Here is an 18,259-nt window from a genome sequence, read left to right on the forward strand (position 1 = left end):
CTCTGTTTTGTTTTGTTTTTGTCCTTTCAGTCACTTTGTATCTTTTGATTGGAGCATTTAGTCCTTTTACATTTAAAGTAATTATTGATTGGTGTATACTTACTGCCATTTTGTTCATTGTTTTCTGCCTATTTTTGTAGTTCTAATCTGTTTCTTGTCTCTTGTGGTATGTTTTCTTTCTCTAGTTTTTTTTTTAGATTATTTTATATTATCTTTTGTATATTTACTATAAGTTTTTGCTTTGTGGTTACCGTGAGGTTCACATTTAACATTCTAAGTATAGAATTCTATTCAGTATATTTAGGTTGATAGCAACTTAAATTTGAACACATTCCAAAACTGTATTTTTACAACTTCTCCTGAAGTTTTATATTTTTATTTTTATTTACTTATTTTTAAGATTTTTTTTTTTTTTTTAATTTGACAGAGATAGAGAGTCAGAGAGCACAAGCCAGGGGAATGGCAGAGGGAGAGGAAGAAGCAGGCTTCCAGCTGAGCAGGGAGCCAGATGTGGGGCTTGATTCCAGGCCCCTGGGGTCATGACCTGAACTGAAGGCAGATGCTTAACCAACTAAACCATCTAGGTGCCCCAAGTTTAATGTTTTTAAAGACACATTTGACCTATTTTACGTCTTTTTATTCTATGTGTGCCTTAACTCTTTTAGTTTAATTATGTTACTTTTCTTTTTACCCTTTAGAGTAGATTCATAAGTGATTTCTACTATCTTTATATATAGGTATCTTTTCTGGTGAGATTTTTACTTTCATATATTTTCTTATTATTATTTAGTGCCATTTCTTTGCTATTTAAAAAATTCCCTTTAACCTTTCTTATAAGGCCAGTTTATTGGTGATGAACACCTTAAGCTTTTGCTTCTCTGAAGAATTCTTATCTTTCCTTAAATTCTGAATGATAATCTTGTCAGGTAGGGATTTCTTAGTTTGAATTTCTCCTTTTAGGACTTCAAAATATGTCATGTCACTTTCTTCTGACCTCAAAGTTTTGCCTGAGAAATCTGCTGATAGCTTTATTAGGTTTCCCTTGTATTTAACAAGTTGCTTTTCTCTTGCTGCCTTTTAGATTCTCTCTTTATCTTTTAACTTTTATATTTTAATTAGAATATGTCTTGGTGTGGATCTCTTTGGGTCCTTTTTTTTTTTTTTTTTTTTTTTTTTTTTTTTTTTTTTTTTTTTTTTTTTTTTGTTTTTTTTTTTTTTTTTTTATTTGTTTTTTTTTTGATTTCTTTTGGTCCTTTTTTTTTTTTTTTTTTTTTTTTTTTAAATTCTCTTTGCTTCCTGGACATAGATGTCTATTTCCTTCCCCATGTTAGAGAAGTTACAGCAACTGTTTCTTTTCTATTTCTTTTCAGTCCCTTTCTCTCTCTCTCTCTCTATCTCTCTCTCTTGTCCTTCACAAATGTTATTCCACTTAATGTTGTTCTATCATTCTCTTAAGTTATCTTCATTTTATAAAAGTCCTTTTTCTATTTGCTGCCATGTCTGGGTGTTAATGCTTTGTTTTCCAGCTCACTGATCCATTCTTCATTTCAGTAGTTAACTGTTGAACTCCTGTAGTGTATTTTTCAATTCAGTTACTATATTTTTTTAGTTCTGTGTCTTCTGTTTGACACTTTCTTATATTTTCTGTATCTTTGTTAAAGTTTTCACTCTGTCCTTCCATTCTTTTCCTGAGAGTTTAGTGAGTACCTTTATGACCATTATTTTGATTTCTTTATCAGACAGTTTATCTCTGTAACATTATGGCCTTCTTTGAGTTTTATCTTGTTTTCACAATTGGAAGATATTTTCCTTTTTCTTCATTTTGCTTAACTCTGTTTGATTATATGTATTAGGCAAAATAGCTACCTCCTCTCAGTCTTAAAAGAGTTGTCTTATGTACATGGTGATAAACCTTTTCATTCTCCCTTGCACTTGTTCTTGGTTATCTCTTGAACCTTTGTGATTGTCTAAATATGCTGATTATCTTTTATATGTCCTTGTTTATGAGGATCTTTCAAGATCTCTCAGTGTCCCAAGAAGAAGAGTCTCATTTATCAACTACTTTTAGGCTGGTAGAAGCAAGACCCTTGAGTAGCAGCTTTTTGGTCCAGTGTATTGTCTATTTTGGTAATTTTATATTTGCACTTGAAAAGGTCTATACTTTCTGCAGTTTAGATTTAGTGTTGTATATAAATTACTATGAGGGAGATTTGTCCGTTTCTCCTTTTAATTCTATCAAATTCTTCCTTATATTTTTTGTAGCTATGTTATTGTTTGTTTATAAATATTTTTATATTTGCTTATTGAATTGAATCTTTTATCAATGCAATATATTCCTCATCTAACATTTCTTGCCTTATAGTCTACTTGGTTTGATATAATATTGCTACAACTACTTTACTTTGGTTGATGTTTGCATAACATTTCTTTTTCTGTCATATACTTTTGTCTTTTCTTATTATTATATTTAAAATATAAATGTCTCTTATAAGTATCTTTGTACTTTTTCCCTGAACATTTGTTTTTCACTTACATTTATTATAATTATTAATATAGTTCTTACTGTTTATTTCCTATTTGGCTCATTAGTTTGTGTTCCCTCTCCTTTTTTATCTTCCTTTTGATTGATAGGATAGCTTTTATTATTTAGTTTTTACTTTTATTAATTTGTTAGTTATATATAGTTTGAGTGGGTTCATTGTGGGAGTTTTGGGGGGATTTTTTGCTGGGATTGTGTGTGTGTGTGTGTGTGTGTGAGAGAGAGAGAGAGAGATTGATTTATCCCAGGGTTCATTACAACATGTACCTGTTACCTTTTTAAATACTAATCATTACTATTGCCATTTCTCATAATAACTTAGGGAGATTTTTAAACATTGCTTTTGACTATTGCTTCTTCCCATTTTGTCTTCTCTTTTTGGGGTTTAATTATACAGATATTAGACCTTTTGAAAGTATGTCTCACACATATGGTTTGTTTGTTTGTTTTTTTTCATTCTTTCTACTTTCTCTACATTTGTCTTTAATATTCTTGCATTCTACAGCATTTTTCCTTTTGACCTATGTTTACATTCTTTAATGCTGATAAACTTACCCATTTAGATCCGAGTTCCAGTATATTGTAATTTTATGTGCTAATGCATCCATCTAATTTTTTTCTAGATTCTAATTTTCTGTTGAAATGTTCCATCATTTCATCTATTTTTTTTAAATATTCTATTTTCTTGGATATATTAATTATGGTTTACTTTAAAGTTCCTGTCCACAAACTCCACATGCATCTGTTGTGGGGTTTTTTATCTCTTTTTTTCATCTTAATATTGGGTTTTATTTTCTTGTATGCCAAATAATTTTTATAAATTTATTATATATGTTAAGGAACCATATTGTTTGTAGATAATTTATCACTCATCATAGAATGTCTCCCTTTTCTCCCTTTCTACTGATAGGCAGAAAGTATGAGAAACTGATCACTCCAGTGCAGTCAGGAACTGATCTGGGTTAGAGCTTGGTTGAGAATAGTGTGTTTATATCCCTTTATTCCTGAATGACACTAGGAGATTTAGCTCTGATAGTCATAGGGTCAAGCCTAGCTCACTTGCCTGCAGCCTAACCAATTTAAGCCTCAAAAACTGGCAAATATCTTGAAGGGAAAACTAGCATTGTTCTATGGTCAGGCTTACTTTCCTAGCAGGTCTTTGTTCTTTTAAGTGCTATGAGCAATGCAAAAGATTTTACACTGTCTTTAATCTTGTCTCATTTTAAGCCTTATGTATAGCACCACAGTCTAGTTGTTCTAAGGAGAAAAACATCCATGTGTTCAAGTGTATTCACATTTCTAATTCCTAAATGCCTAAAAGCTTTCTGGTTTATTTTCCTGCCAGTAGAGACTCTTCTCATAGAAAAGCTGATGGTCAGCCCTTTGACCCAAATCATCAAATAGCCCCAGTAAGGATGGGTTGGTGGGTAGATGTGAAAAACTAGACAGTGTTAGTTTAACTCAGAAATGTTTTCCCATTTCTGGAATTTTACTTTGTCTAATTTATTGCTTCTGTAGTTCTCTTATGTCTTTAGAAGTAAGATTTTTTTAATTATCTGATTTTGGTTACTTGTTACTATATGGGTGTTGACCTGCTGTGACCTACTGTATTCTGCCCAAAAGCAGAGCTCCTTTTTTATATTTTTTAAATTAATTATTACCAGAATATAGACAAACTGTTTGTTTTGTTTATAAATCCTTTATTTATGAAACACTTTTTTCACATCTAGTAGCATATTTGTTGATTAAGCTTTAGTAAAATGAAATTATAAAGTAAAATCCTTTTGCCAGAATTATGGTTTGTTTAATGTTTGATCTGTCAAGCACTGTTGTAAGTGCTTTAGAAAGGCTAATGTGTTTTAATTTTTATAAAAAAATGAGGTAGGTATTATTATTATTGTCCCTGTTCATAAGTGAGAAAAATGAGGCAAACAGTTTAAGAGGTATGTACAATATCACACAGCAACTACTGGTGGAACCAGATTCATTCTCAGAATCTAGATTCTGTTATGATCTTAAGAGTTGTGGTAGCATACATATAAGATATTATTCACCTAGTCTTTCTACATGAATACTGCAATCCCACCTACGAGCATATACTTCAGTATGTTACTTTCTGATAACTCCCCCGTCTTTTTATCCCCAAGTTTTTAAATTCTAGTTGGTTAACATACAGTGTAATATTCATTTTTTTTAAAGATTTTATTTATTTATTTGACAGAGAGAGAGATCACAAGTAGGCAGAGAGGCAGGTGGAAGGGCGGGAGAAGCAGGCCCCCTGCTGAGCAGCGAGCCCAATGAGATCTGGGGCTCCATCCCAGGACCCTGAGATCATGACCTGAGCCAAAGGCAGAGCCTTAACCCACTGAGCCACCCAGGCCCCCCTGTGATATTCATTTTAAGTGTAGAATTCAATGATCGATACTTAGATACAGGGCCTGGATATGGTACTCATCACAAGTGCCCTCCTTAATTGCCATCACCTATTTAACCAATCCCCACTGACATCCCCTCTGATAACCATTAGTTTGTTCTCTATAGTTAGGATCTGTTTCTTGGTTTTCCTCTTTTTCCCCACACATATGCACATATACATAGATACATAGATACATATATATGGGTGTGTGTATACACACACACTCTACATCTTCCTTATCCAGTCATCAGTCAATGAGCATTTGGTCTCTTTCCATAATTTGGCTATTGTTAATGCTGCTATAAACATCAGGGTGCATGTATCCCTTCAAATTAATATTTTTGTATCCTTTGGGTAACTACCTAGGAGTGCAATTGCTGGATCATAGGATAGTTCTATTTTTAACTTTTTGAGGAACATCCATACTGTTTTCCAGAGTGGCTGCACCAGTTTCCATTCCCAACAATATAAGAGGTCTCCCCTTTCTCCACATCCTCACCAACACCTATTATTTCCTCTGTTAATTTAACCATTCTGACAGGTTTGAGGTAATATCCCAGTGTAGTTTTGATTTGTATTTACATGATGAGTGATGTTGAACATCTTTTAAGTGTCTGTTGGCCATCTGTGATATTCCCTTCTCTTAAACTGGAATGCTGTTCCTAAATTTCCTTAAATCTCTCATTCACCCATTTATTTATTCAATAATAATAATAATGTATTTAACATTTGTTCTTTTTGTATATTTAAGCTCTTGGTTATGTCTTCCAGTTTCATAGCTTTCATTTGTGTTCTATTTCATAAATTAAACTTTTTATTGAAGTATAATATTCTATATGAGTTGCAAATTAAAATTAGATTAAAGGTATGAACCTTGATTATCACAAAGTGTAGTTATTGTTTTGTTAAAGTACATTTGGATTGTTCCCGTTTGGAACTATTATGAATAATGCCATAAGATATGATCTTGAACTTGTCTTTTGGTGCAAACAGGTATGCATAGACATTAGATACGCACTTAGCAAACTAGATATGACCCAGAAATACTAGTTCATAGAGTATGGAAATGAATAATTTTACTAGATTCGGCAGTTTTCTCAGGTAGATATATAAATTTTTAGTCTCATCATCATTTTATGAGAACTCCAGTTTGCTTCATAGTCTCATTAATATGTAGTACTGTCAGTCTTTTTTAATTTCTGTTTTCCCAATGACCAATGATATTGTTATATATTGCCGTTTGGATATCCTCTTTTGTGAAGTGACTGTACATGTCTTTCACTTTTAAAAGATTAGGTTAACTGTATTTTTCTTATTTATTAATAAGTGTTCTCTAAATGTTCTAGATATGCATCCTTTGTTTGATATATGTATTACACATTTATTGTCCCACTCTGTTTCTTCCCTGTTTACTTTCTTAAAGGTGTCTTTGATGAATAGAAATCATTTAATTTTAAAATAGGTCATTTTGTCAATCTTTTCAATATAGTTGTTAAGTAAATATTTGTTGATTAAATGAATGAACCTGAAAACGTTCATTGTCTAATAGAAGAGACAGTTTTATTTTATTATAAAATGTAATTTTTAAATTAAATATATGTATAAAATTTTTTCAGAGTACAGAGGAGATAGTGACTAACTCTGGCTAGGGGGTCAAGGAATTCTTCATGGAGAATATGATGGAAAAGACTTCAAAAAAAATGCAAAAAATGACACTAAACATTAATAAACAATGTTTTGAGGAGTACAAGTCCAAACATTATTAATAATTGCAGAGCATGAGGCTGGAAAGTTGGGTTGGAGTCACATTATAAATGATTTGAATGGCCCAGTGATGGGTGTTAAGGAGGGCACATATTGCATGGAGCACTGGGTGTTACATGTATGTAATGAATGAATGAATCTTGGAACACTGCATCAAAAACTAGTGACGTACTATATGGTGACTAACATAACATAATAAAAATAATAATTTTAAAATGATATGAATGTCTTAGGGAGGGAAACTTCTAAAAATTTTGAAGGAAAGACATTTCCAGATTTATTTCAGAGGATTTCTTTTCCTTATCAAAATGAATTTGAAGGAGGTATAGAAGTATTGGCTAAGTTTTTATATAGAAGTATTGGCTAACATTATACCACAATAGTATACTTTCTTTAACCTTACTAAAATAATTTTCCTCTGCTATTTTCACTAATAGACATTTAGATTATATTGTAACATCTTAAAGAGACTTTTCATTGCTCATATTCTAATGGAAAACAAAACCACAGTAACAGTTATTACTGTAAGAGTTACTATAAATCAGACCTGTTATATTCTACATAGTATGAAATATCAATGAATAAAACTGTTCCAGATAATTTTTGTTAAGATTTTTAACTAGAATTAAAGTAATTACATAATATATGTTATCCATGCCTAATTTTTTGTCTAGCTGTACTCAGCCAGGAATAAAATGTTCAAAGGAAAACCCACATCATATACAAAACTTTGTCGAAGGTATATCACTGACGTTTGAGAGAAGGTGATATAATTGTGACAGGAATTCGTCTATTTTCTGCCCATTATATAATTTCAATATGAAGATGTATTGTCACATCACATTCTCACATTGGTATATACAGAAGCTTGTAATAAGTAATGTGGTTTGACAAAGTATCTTTGCTTCCTTAAGAAGTTTCATAATGTGTGGGGATGTACACGTGTGCATACAAACAGGGACCTATTTTTTAAGTTTTTATTCTGTATCCAGAATTATAGTAGATGCTTTTCATGTTCACATTTACTTTATACTTTTTTTTTATTTTTAATTTTTTAATTTATTAGTGTATAATGTGTTATTTGCTTCAGGGGTACAGGTCTGTGATTCATCAGTCTTTTTATTTTTTATTTTATTTTTTTTAAAGATTTTATTTATTTATTTGACAGACAGAGATCACAAGTAGGCTGAGAGACAGGCAGAGAGAGAGGGGAAGCAGGCTCCCTGCTGAGCAGAGAGCCCAATATGGGGCTCGATCCCAGGACCCTGGGTTCATGACCTGAGCCGAAGGCAGAGGCTTAACCCACTGAGCCACCCAGGTGCCCCGTGATTCATCAGTCTTACAGAATTCACAGCACTCACCATAGCACATACCCTCCCCAGTGTCAAAAACCCAGCCACCCTAGACCTCCCCTCCCCTCCCCCTAGCAACCCTCAGTTTGTTTCCTGAGATTAAGAATCTCTTATGGTTTGTCTCCTCCCTGGTCCCATCTTGTTTCATTTCTTTCCCCTCCCTTCCTCCCTTGACCCCCCACCCTGCCTCTCAAATTCCTCATGTCAGAGAGATCATATGATAATTATCTTTCTCAGATTGACTTATTTCACTTAGCATAATACCCTCTAGTTCCATCCATGTCATTGCAAATGGCAAGATATAGGGGTTATTTTTACGGCTGCATAGTATTCCATTGTATATATATACCACTTCTTTATCCTTTCATCTGTTGATGGACATCTAGATTCTCTCCATACTTTGGCTATTGTGAACATTGCTGCTATAAACATTTGTGTGCACGTGCCCCTTCGGATCACTACATTTGTATCTTTAGGATGAATACCCAGCAGTGCAATTGCTGGGTTGTAGGGTAGCTCTAATTTCAACTTTTTGAGGAACCTCCTTACTGTTTTCCATAGTGGCTGCACCAACTTGCATTCCCACCAGCAGGGTAGGAAGGTTCCTCTTTCTCCACATCCTCACCAACATATGTCATTTCCTGACTTGGTAATTTTAGCCATTCTGACTGGTGTGAGGTGGTATCTCACTGTGGTCTTGATTTGTATTTCCCTGATGCCGAGTGATGTTGAACACTTTTTCATGTGTCTCTTGGCCATTTGGATGTCCTCTTTGCAGAAATGTCTGTTCGTGTCTTCTGCCCATTTCTTGATTGGATTAGTTGTTCTATGGGTGTTGAGTTTGAGATGTTCTTTATAGATTTTGAGTACTAGCCCTTTTTCTGATATGTCATTTGCAAATATCTTCTCCCATTCTGTCAGTTGTCTTTTGATTATGTTGCCTGTTTCATTTGCTGTGCAAAAGCTTTCGATCGTGATGAAGTCCCAATAGTTCATTTTTGCCCCTGCTTCCCTTGCCTTTGGCGATGTTTCTAGGAAGAAGTTGCTGCAGCTGAGGTCTAAGAGGTTGCTGCCTGTGTTCTTCTCAAGAATTTTGATGGATTCCTTTCTGACATTGAGGTCTTCATCCATTTGGAGTCTATTTTTGTGTGTGGTGTAAGGAAGTGGTCCAGTTTCATTCTTTTCCATGTGGCTGTACATTTTTCCCAATACCATTAGTTGAAGAGACTGTCTTTTTTCCATTGGACATTCTTTCCTGCTTTTTCGAAGATTAGTTGACTGTAGAGTTGAGGGTCTATTTCTGGGCTCTCTATTCTGTTCCTTTGATCTATGGGTCTGTTTTTGTGCTGGTACCATACTGTGTTGATGATTACAGCTTTGTGATAGAGCTTGAAGTCCGGAATTTTGATGCCACCAGCTTTGGTTTTCTTTTTCAGCATTCCTTTGCTTATTTGGGGTCTTTTCTGATTCCATATAAATTTTAGGATTATTTGTTCCATTTCTTTGAAAAACAATTGTTGGGTTTTTTTTTTTAATTTAGTTTAATTTAATTTTTTTTCAGTGTTTGAAAATTCATTGTTTATGCACCCTACCCAGTGCTCCATGCAATATGCCCTCCGTAATACCCACCACCAGGCTCACACCACCCACCCCCAAACCCATCAGTTTGTTTCACAGAATCCATAGACTCTCATGGTTTGTCTCCCCCTCCAATTTCCCCCAACTCACTTCTCCTCTCCATCTCCCAATGTCTTCTCTCTTATTCCTTAGGCTCCACAAGTAAGTAAAACCATATGATAATTAACTCTCTGTGCTTAACTTCTTTCACCCAGCATAATCTCTTCTAGTCCCATCCATGTTCATTCATCCTTTCTGATGGAGGCATAATACTCCATTGTATATATGAACCATATCTTCTTTATCAATTATTCAGTTGAAGGGCATCTTGGTCCTTTCCACACTTTGTCGACTATGGCCATTACTGCTATGAACACTGGAATACAGATGGCTCTTCTTTTCACTACATCTTTACCTTTTGGGTAAATGCCCAATAGTGCAATTGCAGGGTCATAGGGTAGCTCTATTTTTAATTTCTTAAGGAATCGCCACACTGTTTTCCAAAGTGGCTGCACCAACTTCCATTCCCACCAACAGTGTAAGAGGGTTCCCCTTTCTCCACATCCTCTCCAACACTTGTTGTGTCCTGTCTTATTAATTTTGGCCATTCTAACTGGTGTAAGGTGGTATCTCAGTGTGGTTTTGATTTGAATCTCCCTGTTGGCTAATGATGATGAATATTTTTCATGTGTCTGTTAGCCATTTGTATGTCTTCTTTGGAGAAGAAGAATGGTCATGTCTTCTGACCATTTTTTGACGTGATTATCTATGTTATGTGTGTTGAGTTTGAGGAGTTCTTTATAGATCTTGGATATCAGCCCTTCGTCTATAGGGTCATTTGCAAACATCTTCTCCTATTCCATGGGTTGCCTCTTTGTTTTGTTGACTGTTTCCCTTGCTGTGCAGAAGCTTTTGATCTTGATTAAGTCCCAGAAGTTCATTTTCCTTTGCCTTTGGAGACTTGTCTTGAAAGAAGTTGCTGTAGTTGATGTTGAAGAGGTTACTGCCTATGTTCTCCTCTAGGTTTTGATAGATTCCTGCCTCACATTGAGGTCTTTTATCCATTCTGAGTTTATCTTTGTGTATGGTTAAGAGAATGGTGAAGTTTCATTATTCTATACGTAGCTGTCCAGTTTTCCCAGCACCATTTATTGAAGAGACTGTCTTTTTTCCGCTGGATACTTTTTCCTGCTTTGTTGAAGATTATTTATGACCATATAGTTGTGGGTCCATATCTGGGCTCTCTACTCTGTTCCACTGGTCTATGTGTCTGTTTTTGTGCCAGTGCCATGCTGTCTTGGTGATCATAGCTTTGTAGTAAAGCTTGAAATCATGCAACGCGATGCCCCCAGTTTTGTTTTTCTTTTTCAACATCTCCTTAGCAATTCGGGGTTTCTTCTGGTTCCATACAAATTTTAGGATTGTCTGTTCCAGCACTTTGAAAAATGCCAGTGGAATTTTGCTCGGGATGACATTGAAAGTATAGATGGCTCTGGGCAGTATAGACATTTTAACAATGTTTATTCTTCTGATCCATGAGCATGGAATGCTTTTCCATCTTTTTGTGTCTTCTTCAATTTCTTTTGTGAGTGTTATGTAGTTCCTCGAGTGCAGATTCCTTACCTCTTTGGTTAGGTTTATTCCCAGGTATCTTATGGTTCTTGGTGCTATAAATGGAATCAATTCTCTAATTTCCTTTTTCTATTTTTTCATTGTTAGTGTATAAGAAAGCAACTGATTTCTGTACTTCGATTTTGTATCCTGCCACATTACTGAATTGCTGTATGAGTTCTAGTAGTTTGGGGGTGGAGTCTTTTGGGTTTTCCATATAAAGTATCAAGTCATCTGCGAAGAGAGGGAGTTTGACTTCTTCTTTGCTAATTTGTATACCTTTTATTTCTCTTTGTTGTCTGATTGCTGTTGCTAGGACTTCTAGTACTATGTTGAACAACGGTGGGGGAGTGGGCATCCTTGTCATGTTCCTGATCTCAAAGGGAAGGCTGTCAGCTTTTCCCCATTAAGAATGATATTTGCTATGGGTTTTTCATAGATAGATTTTTTGAAGTTGAGGAATGTTTCCTCTATCCCTATACTTTGAAGAATTTGATCAGGAATGGATGCTGTATCTTGTCAAATGCTTTTTCTGCATCAATTGAGAGGACTATGTGGTTCTTCTCTCTTCTCTTATTGATTTGTTCTATCACATTGATTGATTTGCAAATGTTGAACCACCCTTGCATCCCATAGATTAATCCCACCTGTTCATGGTGGATAATGGTTTTAATGTGGTGTTGGACTCTATTAGGTAGGATCTTGTTGAGTGTTTGCATTTACTTTTTGAAGGACTTGGTGTAAGCTTCAACTACATTTACAAATATTTAGGAAATGTGTTGGTGTTTTCTCCAGTGGAGAAAAGTCGGTTTTTTGAGGAAGGTTTTAAAGAAATATATTTTTAGAATTCTAATTTTAAAGTGATTTGGAGTAGATTCTCAGAGCCAAAAAGGACAAGAGAGGGAGATCAGATAATATGAATAGAGAAGAGAAAATGGACAAGGAATGGGCGAATCTGCCTAGAAAAATAAATGAGAAGTTAATTCAGTAGATAGCTTTGGGGGAAAGACATGAAAGAAGATCTTGGGAAAATTTCCATAAAATATAAAATCATGCTTACGTTAAGATACTTAGATACTTAAAATTGTTTATACTATACTATTTTGTTAGTGGAAATTGTTTCTGTCATTTATAAAAACTAATAACTGCAGACTTAAAAAACTAAGAAATGAAGATCCTTATCCATTTGAAAATGTTCCTTTTGAAGAGTTTTAGTTGATTTTGAACCCATTTGTTAAAAATATTTTTACAGTAACGTCTTCCAATTATTCTATGTTTTTTCATTAAAGTATAATTGACACCCAGTGTTACATTAGTTTCAGGTGTACAACATAATGATTCAACAAGTCTGTACCTTCTGCTGTGCTTACACATGTAGCCATCATCTGTCAACATACAATGCCTTTATAATAATAATACCATTGACCATATTTCCTATGCTGTACCTTTTATCCTTATGACTTATTCATTTCATAACTACAATCTATGTTTGCCATTCCCCTTCACCCATTTTGCCCATCTTCCCACCCCACCCCCAATTATTTTATAAGAACAACTAATTACTATCATGAAAAGTGGAAGTTTACTAACCCCATTTCATAAAGTCATTTGAATATTTGGTAGATGAGATTGGAAAATGAATGCCGTGTAAGTGGTTTTGTAAGTGTAGCTAATCTATTTCTTTCATTTCAGTGTATTTATTTTTTATTTTACTTTTTAATTACTGTATCAGAAAATGTCAAACCAAGATTTTCTAAAATAATGCATATTCAATCATATTATGTGCATTGATTATTGGGGAGAAAAATATTTTTGTACAATTACTAAAATCAAAGCTATTTTAAGTATTACATTGTCTTTTTCTCATCTTTTAAAATTTCTTGTGTGACGTGATGAATGTGTTTTAGCATAATATTCAGAATTTGCTTTAGTGATAGAAATGTCTGATAACATTCTGAAATTGCTTTACTAATACATATGTATAATCAGAATTTTGGAGATTACTCTTACAGAGATAGAGACATATAAACAAGAAAAGTTTGGTAAAATATGAAAAGTGCTATCCCAAAGGAATGACTGCTATTACACACAGGGAACAAATCGCTTGGGGGAGTCAGAGGAGACTTTAATAAGGTGTCCTAATGCTGTATCTCATTAGGTATAGATAGGAATTTCTTAGGTGGTTATATCAGACTCCTTTTTTTTTTTTTTTTTTTTTTGACAGAGAGAGAGATCACAAGTAGGCAGAGAGGCAGGCAGGGGGTGGGGGGAAGCAGGTTCCCACTGAGCAGAGAGCCCGATGCAGGGCTTGATATCAGACTCTTTAAAAAAACAAAGAAAAATGTGACATTTCTCAAGTGATTTTATATTGCTGAGGTCTGCTTAATTCAGTGATTCATGTTTCCATCAATAAATGTAAAGAAAGGAAAAAAAATCTATTGCAATAGATGAGTATGAGACTCTAAGTAGATATATAGAACGTTGGCTTGTCTAAATTTACTTCCTCTTAGCTTTATTACTGTCCCATTTTTATCTTTTTTAGGTTCTATAGTCTTCTGCAAGAGAAAAAATATTGCTAAAGATCTCTGTAGTGATGGTTTTCATTCTGGTCAATGTAAGAAAAATGTTAAATATTCATAAAGACATATGATATATGCAAAACAATTTTCTTAAGATGGTCACACTTCTTTCATAGCACTTCCATAGCACTAACCATGATATAATGAGGTACCAAATTAATTTATTCATACTGCTGAGCTCATTGACATAAAGTACATTTGTCATTGCGTTTTTTTTCATTCCCACATTTTCCTGGCACATACTCGTCATTGGTATGGTTGTTTTGTTTTTTTTTTTTAATTTAAATTCACCTACCTAACATATAGTATATTAGTTTAAGAGGTAAAGGTCAGTGATTAATCAGTCTTATATAATACCCAGAGCTCATTATATCACATGCCTTCCTTAATGTCCATCACCCAGTTACCCCACACCCCCTCAGTTTATTTCCTATGATTGAGAGTCTCTTATGGTATGTCTCCCTCTCTGATTTTGTCTTGTTTTATTTTTCCCTCCCTTCCCCTATAATCCTCTGTTTTGTTTCTTAAATTCCACATATGAATGAGATCGTATAATTGTCTTCTTGATTTGACTTATTTCACATAGCATAACACCCAAGAGTTCCATCCATGTCATTGCAAATGGCAAGATTTCATTTTTTTATGGCTGAGTAGTATTCCATTGTATATATATCCCACATCTTCTTTATTCATCTGTCGATGGACATCTGGGCTCTTTGCATAGTTTAGCTGTTGTGGACATTGCTGCTATAAACATTGGGGTTCAGGTACCTCTTCGGATCACTATATTTGTATCTTTGGGGTTAATACCTAATAGTGCAATTGCTGGGTCATAGATAGCTCTATTTTCAACTTTTTGAGGAACCTCCATACTGTTTTAGGCATTGGTATGTTTCTTAAACTGAAAGATTAAAATTGAGACTTCATGGTAATTTATTTAAACCTAATTCACATCAAGTTTACTTTCAAATCTATTTTGAAGATTTTTGTGAAGGATGTATAGACTTACGACTAATAAAATACAATAAAATATAAATTGAAAATAGCCTGAAAAAGAGGAGGATGCAAAGATACTAACTAGGAAAGTAGTTGTATTTATATTGTATCATTTCATTAAAACCACCATAAGACTTAGTGACAGCAATGATTTATTATTTCTCACAAATCTGTGGGTTTGCTGGGCTTACCTGGGTGTATTTTCTTCTGGTTTTACTTGGTGTCATTCATTTGGCTGAAATAATTTGCAACTAAGGCTGGAAAATCTAAGATAGCATCATACAGATGTCTGGGGCCTTGGTGCTATCTGTTTCACTGAGCTTTCTCTCTACATGTTCTCTTCATTCCCTTATTTAGACTGGATTTCCTTTCATGATAATAGAAGTTTACCAAGAGAGTGACAGTGGAAAATGTGAGACATTTTGAGAACGTGGCTTCAGAACTCATACACCATGATTTTTGCCCTCATCAGAGTTACAGTTCTGTCCCAGATATGGAATTGATGAAAACAGACTCCACCTTTTGACAGGAGATATGTGACTGTATTTAACCTACTACAATAGAATATACTTAGTTGTCGAATATAAAATTTGTTTCTGAGCTGCCTGAAAATGAGGGGGAAATAAGACACTAAGGTTATCAAAATAAAGAACAAATACCAGAAAATTTGATTTGTAAAATCCCTTTACTTTTTTAATAATACCTGCAATTTTTAAAGAATTTGAAAAATGTGAAAGGAATTAAAATGTACTACAAATCTAATTATCCAGAAATAACTATCATAAGTTATAAAATGTGTCATCTTTCTATTCCTATGTTACAAATAGAAGCATGTATGAATGCTTAACTGAGTGAAAGAAATAGCTATACAAAACCAAAATAGTACTCTGAAGCTAATACGGAAGTATTTTATTTCATTTAAATAGGAAAAAAAGAAAGTGGGGGCACCTGGGTGGCTCAGTGGGTTAAGCCTCTGCCTTCAGCTCAGGTCATGATCTCGGGGTCCTGGGATCGTGCGGTCTCCCTGCTCTGTAGGGAGACTGCTTCCCCCTCTCTCTCTCTCTGCCTGTCTCTCTGCCTACTTGTGATCTCTGTCTGTCAAATAAATAAATAAAAATCTTTAAAAAAAAAGAAAGCAAATGTGAGATTATATTATAAGATATGTGCTAAACAGATCTCTCTCAAGTTTAAAAATAAGGAAAATTATTAATAAGTTAGTCTTTTTTTTAAATGATTTTATTTATTTATTTGACAGAGAGAGACACAGCAAGAGAGGGAACATAAGAAGGGGGGTGGGAGAAGGAGAAGCAGGCTCCCCACTGAGCGAGGAGCCTGATGCGGGGCTCAATCGTAGGACCCCAGGATCATGACCTGAGCAGATGGCAGACGCTTAATGACTGAGGCACCCAGGCACCCCGTTAGTCGTATTTTTTGCTATCTTTTTAAACTTCGGAGTTGGTCAAACTTCTGCTATGAAAGTTAACAATATTAGCACCACTGTATAACCTATCCTCTTCATACCATCAAATGTCTGATTATTATATAATTAAAAAAACAATACCCTAATTGAACCATATCTAGTCTTCAGACTGAACTTATTTCAGAAACCACTGCAGAGCTGTAGAAAGAAAAATAAAGTAAGCCCAGACTGTATCAGACCTGGATGGACTTGAATAGAGAAAAATGGAGAAATAAAAAAAATAAAGACAATTTATAATCTTTGTTGGAATGCCTTGCTTTTCCCTCTTAGATTTTATTAAATATCCAATATTAGACTTTTTTCCCCAATATTAGACTATTTTATAAGCTCTTAATTTATAGTATTTCCTGTGTTTCATTTATTTTTAAGAATTTGATGCTTTCTTCCTCATTTTTTATACTGCATAAATACCCCAAACTGCAGTGTGTTTCAATCAATAACAAATCTGTTCCATAAATTGAGCTTCAAAATTTTCTTCTTTGATTGCTGAAATGAATCTGTGTTTCCTCACTGTATATGAGGTATTTGGTATGTGGATGTCTTAAGTGGGCTAGTAAGTTCTTCTGCCTGTGACAGTGTTACCATTTTCTTTCAGGAAACCCTGATAGATTGGTGTGATGAAAAGGAACTTAACTTGATATTAACAACTGGAGGAACAGGGTTTGCACCACGAGATGTCACTCCAGAGGTGAGATAGTATGTGCTTTTCTCATATTCAAGAAGTAGGCTATTCATATTATCATTCATCTTTTTCACTGTGTTTTATATTATTTTTATAATTTTGCAAGGCAGAACAAGAGACTTGCGGTTTTAAGAATGTAAAAACTTTGCTGTAGAAGAATTGTTGTATAAAAAATGTTTCTTGACTTCTTTTCTTTGGATTTATACAAACATGATATAAAATGAGGAAGATTGAACTAGTCCAGAAGATAATTTTGCTTTTGTTTAGTGGTCTGTGATACAAGTTGAACTTCAGGTGTATTGCCAAAGGAGGTGATAGCAGAACTCTAACTCTTAGCATTGCTTCTGGTCTGATGTACTTTGTTAATGTAATTCAAAATTATCTGATTTCTCTGTTCTTGAGATACCCTTGTCATTGGTCTTAAAGCACAGGAAATTACAATAGAATATATATACCATATTTATAGTACTTTTGAAGAGAAAGGATTCCATAGTTCGTAATTCTAATGTGAATTTAAATGCAGAATTTAATAAGCCAAAATGCAGAATTAATATCTAGGCTTTATGCCACAAGAATCTTACCTTAAACCTTTGCATGAGGAGAAAAGTTAGGGAGAGAATTAAGAGTAGGCAGTGATCAGTGATACGGGGAAAAGAGTCTTTTTTTTTTTTGAAGGAAGCCATAAACCTCAGAATCATATGCAAACTTACCTTACCACTTGTCATATTGTTTTCTTTACCTCCCAAAAAAGTGTTTGCTGGCTGAATTTCAACTTAATATTCAATATGTCCTTCTATTTTCAAACCAATACATGATTGTATGTACTGTTTGATTAATACAAGACATTTCTGCTCTGCATCTATTAAGTATTTACTCTCCATCTTACTCTATCATAGTAGTTTTCAAACTTTGGCCTGCCCCACAATCAAACTAAGGGCTTGTTAAAACAGATTGTTGGGCACACCCACAGAGTTTCTGATTCAGTAAATCTGCAGTGGGTCCTAAGCATTTGTATTTCAGACAAGGCCCCAGTTGATGCAGATGTTGTTGGCCCATAGACCATACTTTCAAACTTTAAAAACCACAGTTCTAGTATATGAAAATGGAAATTTTTTTAACAAATTGTAAAATACTTTCTGTTTTTCTATGTAAAAATTGTGACAGAATTTTTTGGGATATTTTTATGATTAGATTTATAATGTGGTTTGTTTTTAAAGCAATCA

At 34.1% G+C, this 18,259-nt stretch overlaps 1 protein-coding gene across 2 annotated transcripts in view; it reads left to right on the forward strand.

Annotated features, from left to right (window-relative positions):
- LOC111140696 (gephyrin-like) overlaps positions 1 to 18,259 on the forward strand; it is a 349,666-nt gene that overhangs the window by 293,182 nt on the left and 38,225 nt on the right. For both annotated transcript variants that reach the window (XM_022492907.1, XM_022492906.1), the window contains exon 4: positions 16,950 to 17,042. In XM_022492907.1, the coding sequence (XP_022348615.1) occupies positions 16,950 to 17,042 (93 nt within the window). The remainder of the gene's footprint in view (positions 1 to 16,949; positions 17,043 to 18,259) is intronic.

Source organism: Enhydra lutris, unplaced genomic scaffold, assembly GCF_002288905.1.
Source record: "Enhydra lutris kenyoni isolate GAN:26980312 unplaced genomic scaffold, ASM228890v2 scaffoldscaffold4, whole genome shotgun sequence".
Lineage (NCBI taxonomy): Eukaryota > Metazoa > Chordata > Mammalia > Carnivora > Mustelidae > Enhydra > Enhydra lutris.